A 13,726-nucleotide genomic window follows, 5' to 3' on the forward strand; every position below is an offset into this window, starting at 1 on the left:
GAGCTGCCTGCCCAAGACAGACCTTCCCCATAAACCCCACAGAACAGACCCGCACTCCCCCTCCGTCCACAGATGCGCCTATGCGGCGCTGGCAGGCTTCCTATGCTTCTCCAACCTGGCAAAGACCAAGTTACCCAGGCAAGAGTGTCGAAACTGGGAGAAAATGCACATAAATTACATAGGTCATGGAGAGGCTTGTAAGTTTAAGGGGTAATAAGGGACACTCTGGGAACCCTGGCAAACTCACACCAGGGCTGTTTCTCAAACTCTGCTATCCCCACTGAAAAGGATGCTAGAGGAAATGTAGATGGGGGCCATGCACTGCCTCATGTGTGAACATGAGGAAAAGTGGCAGTTTAGCCATAGGCATGGGGATCAGCGTAGCTTGGTGACTAACACCATCTGCCTTCTCCCAAAGCCCAGTAGGGCAACACAGTTGCTGCAAACAGGCACTCACTAAAGGCAGGACCACAGTTGCTACCTCCTCCACAAGAAAGGGGAGAAACGGTGGGTGTTTTCATTTGCTTGATCCAACATGTAGAAACACTGAAAAGATACTCAAGAAACAAATAAAGATGGTGACTCCTCCAGGCAGGGGGAATGAAGTAGAGGCACGGGGAGCAAGCCTTTGTACTACTTGCAGGACATGGTCTTGTTCTGACCATTCGGTTTGAGCACTGGGCACAATAAGGGTCAAGCACAATGTCAGACAATTGACACTTTTGTTCTTTAACATCTTAAGTGTTTCCAGGTCTTCCTTGTGGCACAAACCAATTTTTGAGGAGGAAATAGTTTTTTTGTCACAGTAACTAATACAGCAGCAGCAAATGAGATTCACGTTTCCAGTCAGGCAGAACTAAAAGTTTCTGGGAATATAAAGACAAAAAACATCTTCCTCTTATTTGTGTATGTGCAGGGAAAACCCAACTCTCAGGTACACTGACCAAGGTTCTACTTGATTTTGGAGGCATGACTTTGAAAACAAAACCAAAATTCAGATCTTAGGCAGCCATGTGTCCCTCACAACCATAGCTATCTTTGGGGCCAAGGGGCAGAAAGGAAGCAGTGACTCCAACACTCAATACACATTCTAACCCTAGATTTATTCAACACAACCTTTTTACTCTACACAACAAAGTATAAACACATTATCTAAAATGCTACAATTACAAAAAAACTCAAAACAGAAAATTCATAGTACTGACTGTACAATAAAAGCCAAAAAAGCAATGTACACATTGCCAAGGTAACCCCAAAGACCACCATGAAGGGGGGGAGGTCCTGTGATGACCTTGCAGAGCTAGCTCTCAACTTGCTCACCAATTTCAGAGAGAGATGTGGGGTGTGGGTGTATGTGTATGAGCACATGTAAAACAGAACGATTGATAGCAACTAACACGGGCTATTTGACCCCAGAGGTCAGAACTCAAGCAGGGCCACGTTAATAGGAACGGCAGCTGTACCAAAGCATGCCCTTTCCTGAAGGATCCTCAGGCTGCTAGACTGGCCATAGGTCACCTGTGGAATGGAAAAATGTGCTCGCAGGCTGGGGCAGCACTGCTACCTGGAATCCTGCTCTGTTCCTGCTGGCTCTGCTACTGAACTGACTCTCAGGGACTGGAAACCTGGGAACTTTCTAGCCAGGAAACTGGAGAGCATCTTCATAGGCATAACCCCAAACCAACACCACTTCTGCACCCAAACTTGGCCTTCAGAGGAAACGTCTCAATGCTGCCTTTGGAAGCCTGCCCCTGAGTGAGGATTTGTTTCCTACTGACGACTGTCCTTCGGCTAGAGAAGTGACAGAACTGAGTTGGATGGGATATAAGTTATGGGGCAGAGCTTCGGTGGCTTGCTTATCGGGAGGAATTGGAACTGGAGCGGCTCCTATGGCGGCGGCGGCCGGGAGAGCGGGATCGCCGACGCACGGGGGACCTGCGCCGCGGGGAGCGGGACCTGTAGGAAGAGGAAAAATCACATCAGACACTTGAAGCACATGGCATGAAACAGCTCTACGTTCTGGACCGCAGGAGTAATGCTAGCTTCTTTTTGAAACAATTCTGCAGTTTCTTGGTCCAACACTCCGAGTCAGAATAGGTTGGAAAGGAAGACGTTCTGGAGTTCTGGGGCAACCTGCAGGGCCACCTTCTGCTGGTCCCTCTTCCTTTCCCCTGCTATAATGAGCATGAGTTTTAAAGGCCACCCATGCCAACACTGCCTTCCCACTCCCATTATGGTGCGTGCGTGCGTGCGGGGGCTGAATAAGATACCAAAGTCATAACTGTCATATTGTGTCGTAAATAAAACAAACCCAAAATGGTCTCAGCCAGCCAGTCCCCTGTGAAACCCCAAACTGACTCACCTTCTCCTCATCCGTGGGGGTGACCGGCGCCACATGGGAGGTGGTGGCAGCATCCTCCTGGGAGGGCTGAATCGCCTGGGGGGTGGCCTAGGCCAGGGGGCCAGCACAGCAGTGGCAGTGATTTCCTGGCCATCAATTTGCCCTGTTGAAAAGGATCAAGTCAAAAATATCTAACAAGCACCTACTCTAAGCCAGGCGCCGTCAGATGTAGGCATGCCATGGAAAGCAGGACAAACAGGGTCCTTGGAAATAAGGACAAACTCAGCTAGTCACAGAAATAACCGCACCATTACTACGGTTGAAGGTTTCATTCAGAAAACTGTAAGTGGGCATGGAACGTAACGGTACTCAACCTTGAAGCACTAGGATGGCCTCTCAGAGAAAGTGCCATTCGAGTCAACACCCAAAGTACATGCTGGAATCTGCTAACCTGAGGGGAAAAGTGTGCCCTGGCCCTGAGCTGTACCGTGGGATTAGCACTTGAGGTTCCTTCTCAAGAACAATGGGAAGGGGACAGGCAAGAGAAGGGAGACCCACTAGGGGGTTTCACAAGAACTGAGATAGGGTGAAAACTGAGAACTCAAGGGGTAACTGGGACATAAAATCCCCAGAACCAGGTGACGGATCAGATAGGAAGCAGGAGAAGGGGGGTGATCAGCACCAGGTTTTGGATGAACTATGATCTAAGAAGTGGGGCTCAGGAGGAAGAACATCTTGGGGTGGGAGGACAAGATGAAATGAGGTTAAGGAGAGGCCAAGCCTGCCTTTAAGACTTTGGAAATGTACCCCTAGGGAGGGAGCTCAGGAAGGAGGCCAGAGGAGCCTGCAGGGCTTTATCGACAGAAAGACCAAAGGAAACTGAGAGGCAGACCCAAGAACCCCAGGGAAGCATACACTCCAACCTCAGTTTAGGGATTGCTCGGGATACCAAGCACAGCCCCTGTGTGTCTCCAAAGGGTGGAGGGCTCTTTTATCTTCTCAGCTCCTACATTCAAGGAAATTTCAAAGGCATTGAGGGGATAAATGAGGAATGAGGACCTGTGTTCAGAAGAGACTCGAAGGCTTAACTTAGTATTTGCAGCCTAAGCTGGCCCTGATTATAAAATAACAGATAGCCTAGCTGGGCGTGGGTCAGCCGTTGAGCATTGACCTAGGATCCAGGAGATTGCTATTCGATTCCCAATCAGGGCACATGCCCAGGTTGCGGGCTCGATCCCCAGCCGGGGGTGTGCAGGAGGCAGCCGAACAATGATGACTCATCACTGATGTTTTTTATCCCCCCCCCCTTCCTCTCTCTGAAATCAATAAAAATATATTAAAAAAAAAACACAGCACAGAGGCAAATCTACCTCCTGGCAGTTGCCAGTAAAGGCCAATCCTTTTCACTTTCCTTCTGGAGACAACTCGGAGTTGTTCCATTTGATGGTGCATTGCACAATATGGGGAAACACAAAAGTCCACCAGAATCTTAAGAAAATGTGGAATGTTTATAATCAGGCACACCTTGGATGTGTCCAAGTCTCCTGAATTTTAGCAAGTGTTCAGATTCTTCATGTTCAAACATGATCAATAATCTCTAATACGAAAATGTGATTCACAAAGCCAAAAGCTGGTGTGTGCAGAGTGATGGAGTGTAGTTTATTCTGAACTCCCTAAAACAGTTCAGAGGGATTCAAATAGACTGGAAAAGTTAGCTAAGTATCCAAACTATACCAAGGCTCAAGGGCAGTTACCCAAAAACAACAGTTAAGCTAAGCTATTCAACTGTATTAAAGGGGCCTCTGAGGACACCAAGTTTCTGGGGTGCTCAGATTCTCCTCTCCACTCAGCCAGGCAGCCCATACAGTGCTATGGGCAGTCCTGGCTCTTGGCCCCAGCTGCCTGGATTACATACAACAGCAGCAAGCTGGGGCAGAGACAAATTACACATTCCCCAAAAAACAAAATGAAAACTGGCCATCTGAAATTATTCACAAATGTTGAAATGTTACAACTATTCTGCCTAATACCAAACGACTGCAAATGTGATAATAGCTAAGACACAAGCTTTTAGGAAATGGGAAAAATTTGTGAATTCAGGAAATTTAAAAAATCTTAATGCTGAAATGTTAGCAAAACAGAAAAAAGACTGAGGATTAAAGGAAGCATTCTCATATAAAAGTCAAATAGCTCCATAATATTCATAATATATTCTTTGTAAAAAAACAAAAACCATTCAATCCTTAGGCTTTTAACAGACTGAAAAACTCTTAAAATGCTAATATATTCATATTTGCCAATTTTTTTCAATAATGATCCATTAAACGTGTTTTTGGTAAACACACACCCACTGAATAAGAATTGAAAATTAAAATCCTGAAAGAGCTCCAGGGAGATTCTGATGTGTAGCCAGCCAGACTGGAAATCAGTTCTAAAGGTCCCTATATGTGGTGGGTAGCTGGTCTTGGATCGGGGACAGAGGAGGTTCAGGAGCGGTGGCAGAGCCACCCACACCCACCTCCATCCATGTGCTTCAGTGCCTTTTCAGCTTCATCTGGATTCTCAAACTCCACGTATGCATAGCCTTTAGATAGATGGGGGTGCATCCTTTCTACAGGCATGTCAATCATTTTAATTTTCCCATAAGTGGAAAATATCTCCATGATGTGATCCTAAAGGGAAAGAAGTGTCACCAATGCTTAAGCACCAGTCACTTGTATAAGAGTCAAAGAGAATTCACCACATAACTACAACCTTGGCATTTGGTGGTAATCTCCTAGACACACATATATATCCCATTAAAAGGAATTAGTGCGCTATTTGAGTCATGTACCATCACACAAGTCCTCGAAAGGCTACATCCAAAGGCACCATCCCCTGGTCCACTGGATAGATTTGGCAGTCCTCACCTTGGTCACATTCCTGGTGAGTCTCCCAATGTGCACTTTGGTGGGTTTAGGGGAAGGGCTCCGCCTTTTTCTTTCCTTTTCATCTCTCTTGGGTGGTTTGGATCTGATTGAGAAAAGAAAACAAAAAGCAATCAATTTCTGTTAAGTCAAAGGTTTTTTTAGTGGGGATGTTAACTGTTTTTAAATAAGGAAGTCTTTCCTACTAGTTCATGCACATCATTCCTGTCTTAGAAGTCCTACAAGGACAGAAAGACTCCTTTTTGGTCTTTTAGAATAACTACAGTAACTCGATAGCCTCCAGCCTGTAAACTTAAGTTCACAGATAATTCACAGGTTTGGTGAGAAACAGTGTTGGAGGGGAGCTCACTTGGAGCGGGAACGCCGCCTGTTGTCATGTCTGCGCCGAGAAGGACTTGGAGATCCGGAAGAGCTGCTGGAGCTGGAGCTGCGGGATGTACTGGAACTTCCCGAGCGGCTTGATGCTGACGAAGAGCTCGAGCCGCTGCTTGAGCCGGTGCTAGTGCTGGAGCCCGAGCTGGAGGTAGAGCTGGACCGAGACCTGAGGGGTGAAATGGGGGGGGAGGGGGGTCACAGACAACAGGTGGGAACAACATTTCTTCCCAGCACAGGCAAGCCTACGCACACTCTCAAGAGTAAACAGCTGTCCTTATATTTCCAAGCGGCCCTACTTTCCCCAGCAGGGAAAACATTTACCACCTCGCCCTCAAGCCAAAGACCTTGTTGGGAAGAAAAAACAGCATTTACATTGTGCAGTGACAAGAAAGGAAGAATGAGCTGCTTCCTACTGATACAGAAGCGTTGTCTACTAAAAGGTAAAGGAGCCTGGCAAGTCAGAGCCACCAATTCAGCTTGAAAGGTGACTACTGACTGACCAAGGCTGGTTTTCAATGGAAGAAAAAACAATTTCTGGGCTAGGGCAATCCGATTACAACCCTGAATAAAAAGCACTTTTAGAGTCTAGCCACTGTGGCTCAGTGGTTGAGCGTTGACCCAGGAACCATGAGGTTACCATTCAATTTCTAGTCAGGGCACATGCCTGGGTTGTGGGCCTGATCCCTGGTAGGGGGGCATGCAGGAGGAAGCTGATCGATGTTTCTATCTCTCTACACCCCTCCTCCTTTCCTCTCTCTCTAAAAAAATAAAAACATAGTAAAAAAATAAAGGAAGCACTTTAGAGAAAAATATACCCTAAGATGTCTCATTCTTCAATATTTCAAGGAAAGAAAACACACAAACACCAACTTCTATATATAACCAGAGCAAACCCCAAACCAGTCAGCCACAATTAGAATTCCGATTAACAATCTGAGTGTGTTTTGTTTATAAATAATTAAAAAGAGCACTTTCCGTGCTCTTCAGGAGGGATGTGAGGCCTCTCAACACTACGCGGTCAGCCCCACCTGGTGCTGCTGCTACCACTGGAAGCGCTGCGCCTCTTTCGAGTTTTATCCCTGCCCCGATCCTTCTCGCTTGACTCCTTGGTGGTCCCTTTATCTTTAGAGCGATCCTTGGACTTCTCATCAGAGCGGTCTTTGCGTTTGGTAGGAGAAGGAGCCCTGGATGGTAAGGAAGAATGTGAGAATGCATGCCCTTTTGATTGAACCCTAAAACAATAGCACAACCCAAAAGAGGGGGTCCATGCGGCTACAGAGATCCCAGGCCATCACAGAGCAAAATGATCTGTGGCTTAGGACACTTTCACTATAGAATGCAAGACATTTCCAATCTTCCCCTTTCTAAGGGTCCCTAGCAACAAGCACCCCCAAAGTAGCACTAGAAAAATCTGACAGAAGGATTACCTAGTGCTGGACTTTTTATTATTTTCTTTGACTCCTAGCAAGCTCTTCTTTTTCACTCCTGATAAATCCATTCTCCCCTTCTGAGGTGTTCAAAGCAGAATGGCGGCCTCACTTATCTGAACTCTCACTTCTAACTTGAGTCTGAGAAACGATCCCTAATCGATTGCAATTTACGCCAAAGTGCAGCCTAATAAGATAAAAGGATTTACAGAGTGAACAAATTGGCAAGGCAAAAAATCTACTTTGCAGCCAAAAGCTGAGCACACGAATGGACGCCAAGGAACACAGCAGCGAGAGTCCACAAATCCAGGAACACGCGGGGACCTTCACCATGTCCTCAGGGAGGATCCCGTCTCCACAGGACACAAAGTAGAATCGTCACCTCAGGTTGTCTTTTTCTTAAGAAAATGATGGTGATGCTGGTCACTGTATTGTTATTTTGCAGGTGGTACAATACCTGTTTTTCACTTATAAGTTTGATGATAAGCCCTCTACAGTCCCATAGAAGTACTACAGCACATTTGCATGCAGAATAGGAAAAAACCTAAATGAGTGTGGCCCTCCTGATAGGTTTAGAATTTGTTTTATTGCTCTAATTTCCGTTATAGGATACTTTGCATATATATTACTGGAAGCGAAAACTACTTCAAAAGTGACTGGTACTGGTATCAAAATGTTTACTACCCTGCCCGGCTGGAGTGGCTCAGTTGGCTGAGCATCATCCTATGCACCAAAAGGTTGCTGGTTCAATTCCCGGTCAGGGAACATACCTGGGTTATAGGTTAGATCCCAGTAGGGGCACATAGAGAAGGCAACTGATCAATGTTTCTCTCTCACATTGATGTTTCTCTTTCTCTCTACTGTGTCCCTTCCTCTAAGTATGCCCTCTGGAGAGGATTGGAAAAAAAAAAAAAAAGTTTACTACCCAAAAAGAAAAAACATCCTAAATGAACATTTAAAAAACAACAAAACAATGTTAAAAAATATCCATTGTGGCCCAAGTGGGTTTGGCTCAATGGTTAGAACGTTAGCCCGTGGACTGAAGGGTCCCAGGTAAAGGGCATGTACAAGTGCCTGAACTGAAGTATGTGCTCAATAAATGGTCATTAATAAATTTTACTCAAGAATGAATTACTAATTCATTATGTGCCCCCTATTTCCTGGGAACTGCTGCCTCATCAATTCCAGTGAAGTTCTGTACAATTTGCTGGAGTTGTAAGCAAAGATCTGAGGATATCAGTCTTAACTACTTCTGTCCCACCTTTTTCGATAGCCTTTAACCTGGACACAGCATACCATTTGGGATCTGTTTCCGTGTGTATAGGGGAGTCTAAAATTCCAATAATGTTCTGATTCAAGAAAGAGTGCCTGGTCTTGGACAACCTTGGACAATCAAATGAGGGAAGAGCAGAATATCCTTTTCTCCTTTTCTCAGGCTGTAAAATCTTTAATGTTTTGCCTTAAAACAATAAGGTAATACAGACACGGAGCTGGTAATACTGGATATGGTTAGCATCCTTGGATAATCAGTGATTATGGTTAAGACTCTGGCATCAGTTTGCTTGAGTTAGCTTTGCTGTGTAACCTTGGATAAGTCACTTAACCTTTCTGAGCCTCAATTTCTCACCAGTATTATGGTGGCAATTAGTTCCTACACCTCATAGTTATCAAGGACACCAATCAAATTAACCCATAAAAGAGACTTGGCATTTAGTTAAGGCTCAGTAAATGTTGGCTAATGTTCAAAGAAAAGGCTGTTTCTCCATGTTTGAGGCTCTTTCCCCATATAAACCCTTGTCCCCAAAGTCATATATCTCTGAGTGCTCAACATGTGTTCCTTGGACAGCCCCCATTATCTCACTAGGAGCAGCACTGTCCAATAGGGACGGAGTTCCAAACATACCCTAAAATTTTCTAGTAGCCAGGTTACAAAAAGAATGTTAACAATGAAATTAACTTTTAGTGATGTATTTAACACACTACATCCCAAGTATTACCTTTTCAACAATCAGTGTAAAAACGCATCAGTAAAATTTTTACACCCCCCCATTAAGTCTTAAAAACACATCAATTTGGGATAGGTGTATATTTCAAGTGCTCAACAGCCCTATGTGGCCAATGGCTACTTAAACTGAACAGGATTGTCCTAGAGTGCAGATTCCTGGACCCCACCCCAGTTCTAACGATCTACCTGAAAGTACTTTGTGAAAACAAGCACCACCAATTATTCTTAAACACTAAATATTAACAACCACAGAGTAAACGAACGCTTTGTTGGGTGTGGCCGAATGCTAAAAAGCAAAGGTTGAGGTTCTCTGCTCACACAAGTTCAGGTAACAGCACAGGACCTTGGTTACCTCCCCCATCATCCGGAAAAGGTGCGCGTCCAACAGTCAAAGAGAGGAGAGAACAATTAGTTAAATCTCGAGTAGATGGCGTTCAGCTCAAATCTTCAGAGCACCTTCCCCATTTAAAAGTACATTCTAGGCACAATTCATGCAAAATAACAAAAAGAGAAAAGTCACGTCTTTCCTCCATTGATCTTAACCTTCCCTTCTGGGGTAACCCATCAATGTGAGCTCCATGAATTCAGGGGCCGTATCTCCAAGGGCTAGAACCGAGAATGGCACACAGGAGCCCCGTAAACATTCGTGTTGTAAATGTTTGAATTAATGGCCCCGAAGGGAGGATTAGTCGGTCTTCCAGGGTATCCCACAAAGCAACTCTGCACCCACCGGGGCACGGGCCCCGCACGCGACCTCGCCGCACACGTCCACTCACAACTCCCCAGTCCAGATACCGGGCCGCGACCGCTTCCAGGGTAGGGCCCAGCGTTGCAGGCCTGGGTCTCCAGCCCGGCGAGAGGTTCCTGAGGGCAGAGACCGCGCTCGCGGCTTCTCCGAGTCCCGGGGGCCTAGCTGGGCCAGCCGTGGAGCTGACTGTGCGAGGCCGCCCTTCCGCCCGCCGCGGCCCCGACTACTTCCGGGCCGCGGCCTCGGACCCTCCCACTCTGTCCACCCCGAGCCACACTTTTTCTTCTTAGTCCCCGCGCTGTACGGCCAGGTCGCCGTCCTCACTGCGGGGACGGAGGAGCACGCCGGCTCCACGATGCGCCCCGCCGATACCGGGGTGCGCCCCCTAAGAAGCTCGGATGGGGTCGGATTCCCCCACTTACATCTTCCCGCCGCAGCGACCTCCTCCCGCTCTCCTCAGCCGCTGAGGTCGGCGCCGCTCAGTCGTCAGGAGAGGGAGCGGGAAGACGCCGCTGTTCGGCGCTCAGCGATGACGTAATCGCCCCAGCCAATGGGCGCGAGCGCTCGGAGTGTTAAAGGGCCGAGAGCGTTTGTGGAGTCTCGGGAATTTTCACTCTGTAGTTCCCTATGGAGGAGTTGTCTTGGGCTACCCAGGGCTAGCTGTGTGCCTCGTGGGGCCGACAAATTGGCTGCTTGCTGGGGCTGGGAGGACCGCGCCGCACCAGCAGCTGAAGGGGCGGCACGGAGGGGGTTAACGCGGCCCCGCCTCTCTCCGTGCGCGTGCGTAAGGGGCTCGCAGCGGATTCGGCGGTTGCCCGGGCGCTAAACTCCCTACTGGGTGGTTTCGCGCCTTGTGGGACCTGGCGGTGGCAGAGCCGGGCCGTGCCGCTCTGCGGCCTCGGGCAGTCGGCCCTGGAAGCCTGCAGGGCGTAGGCGGCTCAGCTAGCCAAGCCGTCGCTAGATGGGTTCGTGCGGTTAGAAATCACGCGTGGTGTGCGGGCTGACCGTGTAGGCGAGGCGTCTGCACCGGCGGAACTCGAGGGGGGAGGGAGGTATGGACAGGACCCGGCTGTGCGGCCAGAACGAACTGGGATGCAGGAGGCAAGGTAGAAGACAAGGTGTAGAAGGGAAGGCGTCTCTGAGGAGGTGACACTGCAGCTGAGTGGAGGGGCGCGCCGGGAGAGGAACAGCAGATGCAAAGGCGCGGAGGCTCGTTGGAAGAAGCGAAAGGAGGCCCGTGGGGCAGCTCGCAGGCCGGGGCTGGGAAGGTGGAGTTCCGCGGTGCGGGGGACATGAAGGATGTGCGAGATACCGGCCGAGGCAGCATTCTTCCTCTGGACGGTGTAGGCTGGGAAGCACTGTCAGAACCTAATGGAAAAGGCAGAAGGAGAGGTTTGGGTTTTACTCCAGCAGGCTGTTGGAGTAAAACTTGGCGCTGAGAGGGCCAGGCTTTTGGGTTTTGTTCACTTCTATGTCAGTCGCATTCCCCCCCTTCCCATCCCTCTCCTCCAGTCCCCCGCCTCCGTGTCTGGCAAGCAGTCTTTCCTCCTTGACTATTAGTGGGAGGAAGGAATGTGCACCCAAACCCAGACGTTGTCTGTACAGGTAGGTGAAGCAAGGAAGAGAAGGGAATAGATCCAAAGTGATTTTTTTTGGAGGAAGGAACCAATGCTACTTGGAGACCAATTAGATGTCAGCGGGAAGAGCCAGCTTGGTGACTTGGGGTGGATAGATGGTGCTCTGGATGCCCTCTGCTTGTCATTGCTCTCTGTTCCAGTTGGTGCTCCCAGCCAATGATGATGACTCCTTTCCCTCCTCCAGCCTTGTCTCCTGTCCAGGGATGTCAAGTGTGCCCCTAACACCTTACCCTGTGCTGAGGGGTGTCTTGAGTAGTCCAGGACAAATGAAGCCTGGGAGGAGCAAGAGGAGGGTGGGGAAATAACCTGCCCACTGAGCCCCCTCCACTGAGGCACCAACATGTTCCTGAGGGTGGGGGTCTTCCGTTTGATGGCAGGAATGGGGGGACATTTAAAATAAGTTAAATTCTCCACATCAGAAGGGCAGCCTTGGTCCTGTAGCAGTGAAGAGGCCTAGGTGGTTGGCACTGGGGATGGGGTGACCTTGGTGGTCCAGGCCCATAGCACATGGAGGTCTGTGAGGAGGTGGCTGTGGCAGCATGTTGGAGCCCCACACATCCTGGGCCAACCATTAGTGGGTACTTGAAGGGCCCTGAACCCAGAGCCTTTACCCAGGGCAGCACTGATACCCTGGCTGGGAGGGGGCATGCTGGTGTCCCCACCATAACAAGAGGAGGGTGGGGAAATAACCGGCTGGCCTGACAGCCCCCTCTGCTTTTTTTTTAATGCTCTAAATTTTTAGAGTCTAAAGTAATATAATTTGGCATGCATATACAGTGATACCTTGGTTTTCAAATGTAATCCGTTCTGGAAGATTGAGTTCTCAAACGTTCGAAAATTGAGGGATCAATAGCCAACAGCTGGGCCTCAGGATTTTGCCCTCAGCGAAGCCGTGTGGCATGTTCGACTTCCGAGGCGTGTTCGAAAACCAAAGCATTTACTTCTGGGTTTATGGTGTTCATAAACCTAAATATTCGTCAACGGAGACTTTAGAAAACCGAGGTACTATTGTACATTTTAACACATTTTATCTTTTTAAAGTTAGCACCTTTTATTGAATTTATTGGGGTCACATTGGTTAATAAAATTAGAGGCTTCAGGTGTATAATTCTATAATCTGTATATCATGTAATACATTTTATATAAAATCTAAAAGCATGATTTATTAACATGAATTTAATCAAATTTGTTTCTAAATATTACTGATTTTTGTTTCATCTGGTGAACTTTTAATATTTAAGCAACTTGGCTTTTGCAGTTTTGGGGGTCAGCAGAATGTGTTTGGAAAAACATGAGAAAATAAAACTCTGGAGGCTCCTGGCCTTCGCCCCTCCCAGTCCCCAGTGCCAACCTATTGAGGTTGGCTGAGGTGGCTGAGGGCTGGGAGCAGGGGCCTTTGGAGGCTTTAGGAGGTCTTTGGTCCAGATTTGATGGAGAGGGTGGGGCAGGGCTCCTGTGGATAGGGCATTTGGCAGCAAGCCACAGGTATCCTGCAGGCTCTGGCCAGGGTCCTGAGTCCCCCTCCCTTTCCTCCCAGTGCTGAGGGCCACCTGTTGGTGATGTGGGGATGCTCTCAACTTTGAGAGCGTACTCACATCAAAGTAGAATGTTCCCTCTGCCTTCATCCTCTGTGGGCCTGATAACCTCTGCAGTGCCTGTCATTGGAGGCTGATGATCCTGGATAATGAGAAGGTCAGGGATAGCTAGGGTTGTGCTGGAGGTCATGGTGGGCCACCCAGGAGCTTCGAGCAGGCATTGTGACCCCTTGTAAGCCATGTCAGAAAGCACTTCTACCCATTGCTAGCAGATGTTGCCAAGGGCAGATGTTGCCCAGCCAGGTGGAAGAGGGGTTTGGGTGGGGTCAGGGAGGTTGTGATGGCTCAGTGACCTTTGGGGAGGCCTGGCTCCTCTCTGTGGGGGTGGGTACCTGCAGCCCATGAAGGAGCCCAGTTGGTGCTGGCTGGTCCTTTTGGGTGGCCAGGCTGGGTCTGAAAGGGCCATCCAGCAAATGAGGGTCTGGAGTTGTGGTGAGGCCATTCCAGTTAGTGTCTCCAAGGTGTGGGGCATCAGGTCCTGAGCACTCCCCAAACCTGCCGCCCCGCTCCCCGCCCCACCCCAGGCACTCTCCCAGGCGGTGCTGCAGGCTGCCCTCTGGAGGGACTGCAGGCCCCTGTGCTGCAGGGAACCTGTGCTGGTTTTAATGCCCAAAGCCCCATGTTTGTTTCTGCCCCAAGGAAGTCAAAGATAGTAACACCTGAGCTGCACA

General features: G+C 48.6%; 1 protein-coding gene across 7 annotated transcripts; it reads right to left on the bottom strand.

The window, feature by feature from the left end:
• Positions 1 to 1,084: 1,084 nt before the first annotated feature.
• On the bottom strand, positions 1,085 to 10,341 carry RNPS1 (RNA binding protein with serine rich domain 1). 7 transcript variants are annotated; one of them, XM_081131913.1, is made up of 9 exons: positions 9,852 to 10,026; positions 9,394 to 9,418; positions 7,071 to 7,257; positions 6,672 to 6,827; positions 5,618 to 5,809; positions 5,251 to 5,353; positions 4,860 to 5,013; positions 2,363 to 2,504; positions 1,085 to 1,956 (listed from the first exon to the last, which is right to left on the bottom strand). In XM_081131913.1, the coding sequence occupies exons 3-9, from the start codon at positions 7,139 to 7,141 to the stop codon at positions 1,857 to 1,859; spliced, it is 918 nt and encodes a 305-aa protein (XP_080988039.1). In that variant the 5' UTR covers positions 7,142 to 7,257; positions 9,394 to 9,418; positions 9,852 to 10,026; the 3' UTR covers positions 1,085 to 1,856. The 7 variants fall into 7 exon arrangements, with proteins under 7 accessions (XP_080988039.1, XP_080988036.1, XP_080988037.1 ...); XM_081131910.1 differs by lacking the exons at positions 9,394 to 9,418; positions 9,852 to 10,026 and adding an exon at positions 10,246 to 10,341; XM_081131911.1 differs by lacking the exon at positions 9,394 to 9,418 and having other exon boundaries at positions 9,806 to 10,302.
• Between the last annotated feature and the right edge of the window lie 3,385 nt (positions 10,342 to 13,726).

Source organism: Miniopterus schreibersii, assembly GCF_964146895.1.
Source record: "Miniopterus schreibersii genome assembly, chromosome: 3".
NCBI classification, from domain to species: Eukaryota; Metazoa; Chordata; class Mammalia; order Chiroptera; family Miniopteridae; genus Miniopterus; species Miniopterus schreibersii.

Bases quoted from the DNA above. Each gene is read 5' to 3' on its own strand.
- RNPS1 (XM_081131910.1), bottom strand. From the start codon at position 7,141: ATGGATTTATCAGGAGTGAAAAAGAAGAGCTTGCTAGGAGTCAAAGAA. The intron at 5,810-6,671 runs GTGGGGCTGACC...TTCACCCCTCAG, and splicing joins AGTGGTAGCAGCAGCACCAG to GTCTCGGTCCAGCTCTACCT. The intron at 5,014-5,250 runs GTGAGGACTGCC...CTTTCCCTTTAG, and splicing joins TCACCAGGAATGTGACCAAG to GATCACATCATGGAGATATT.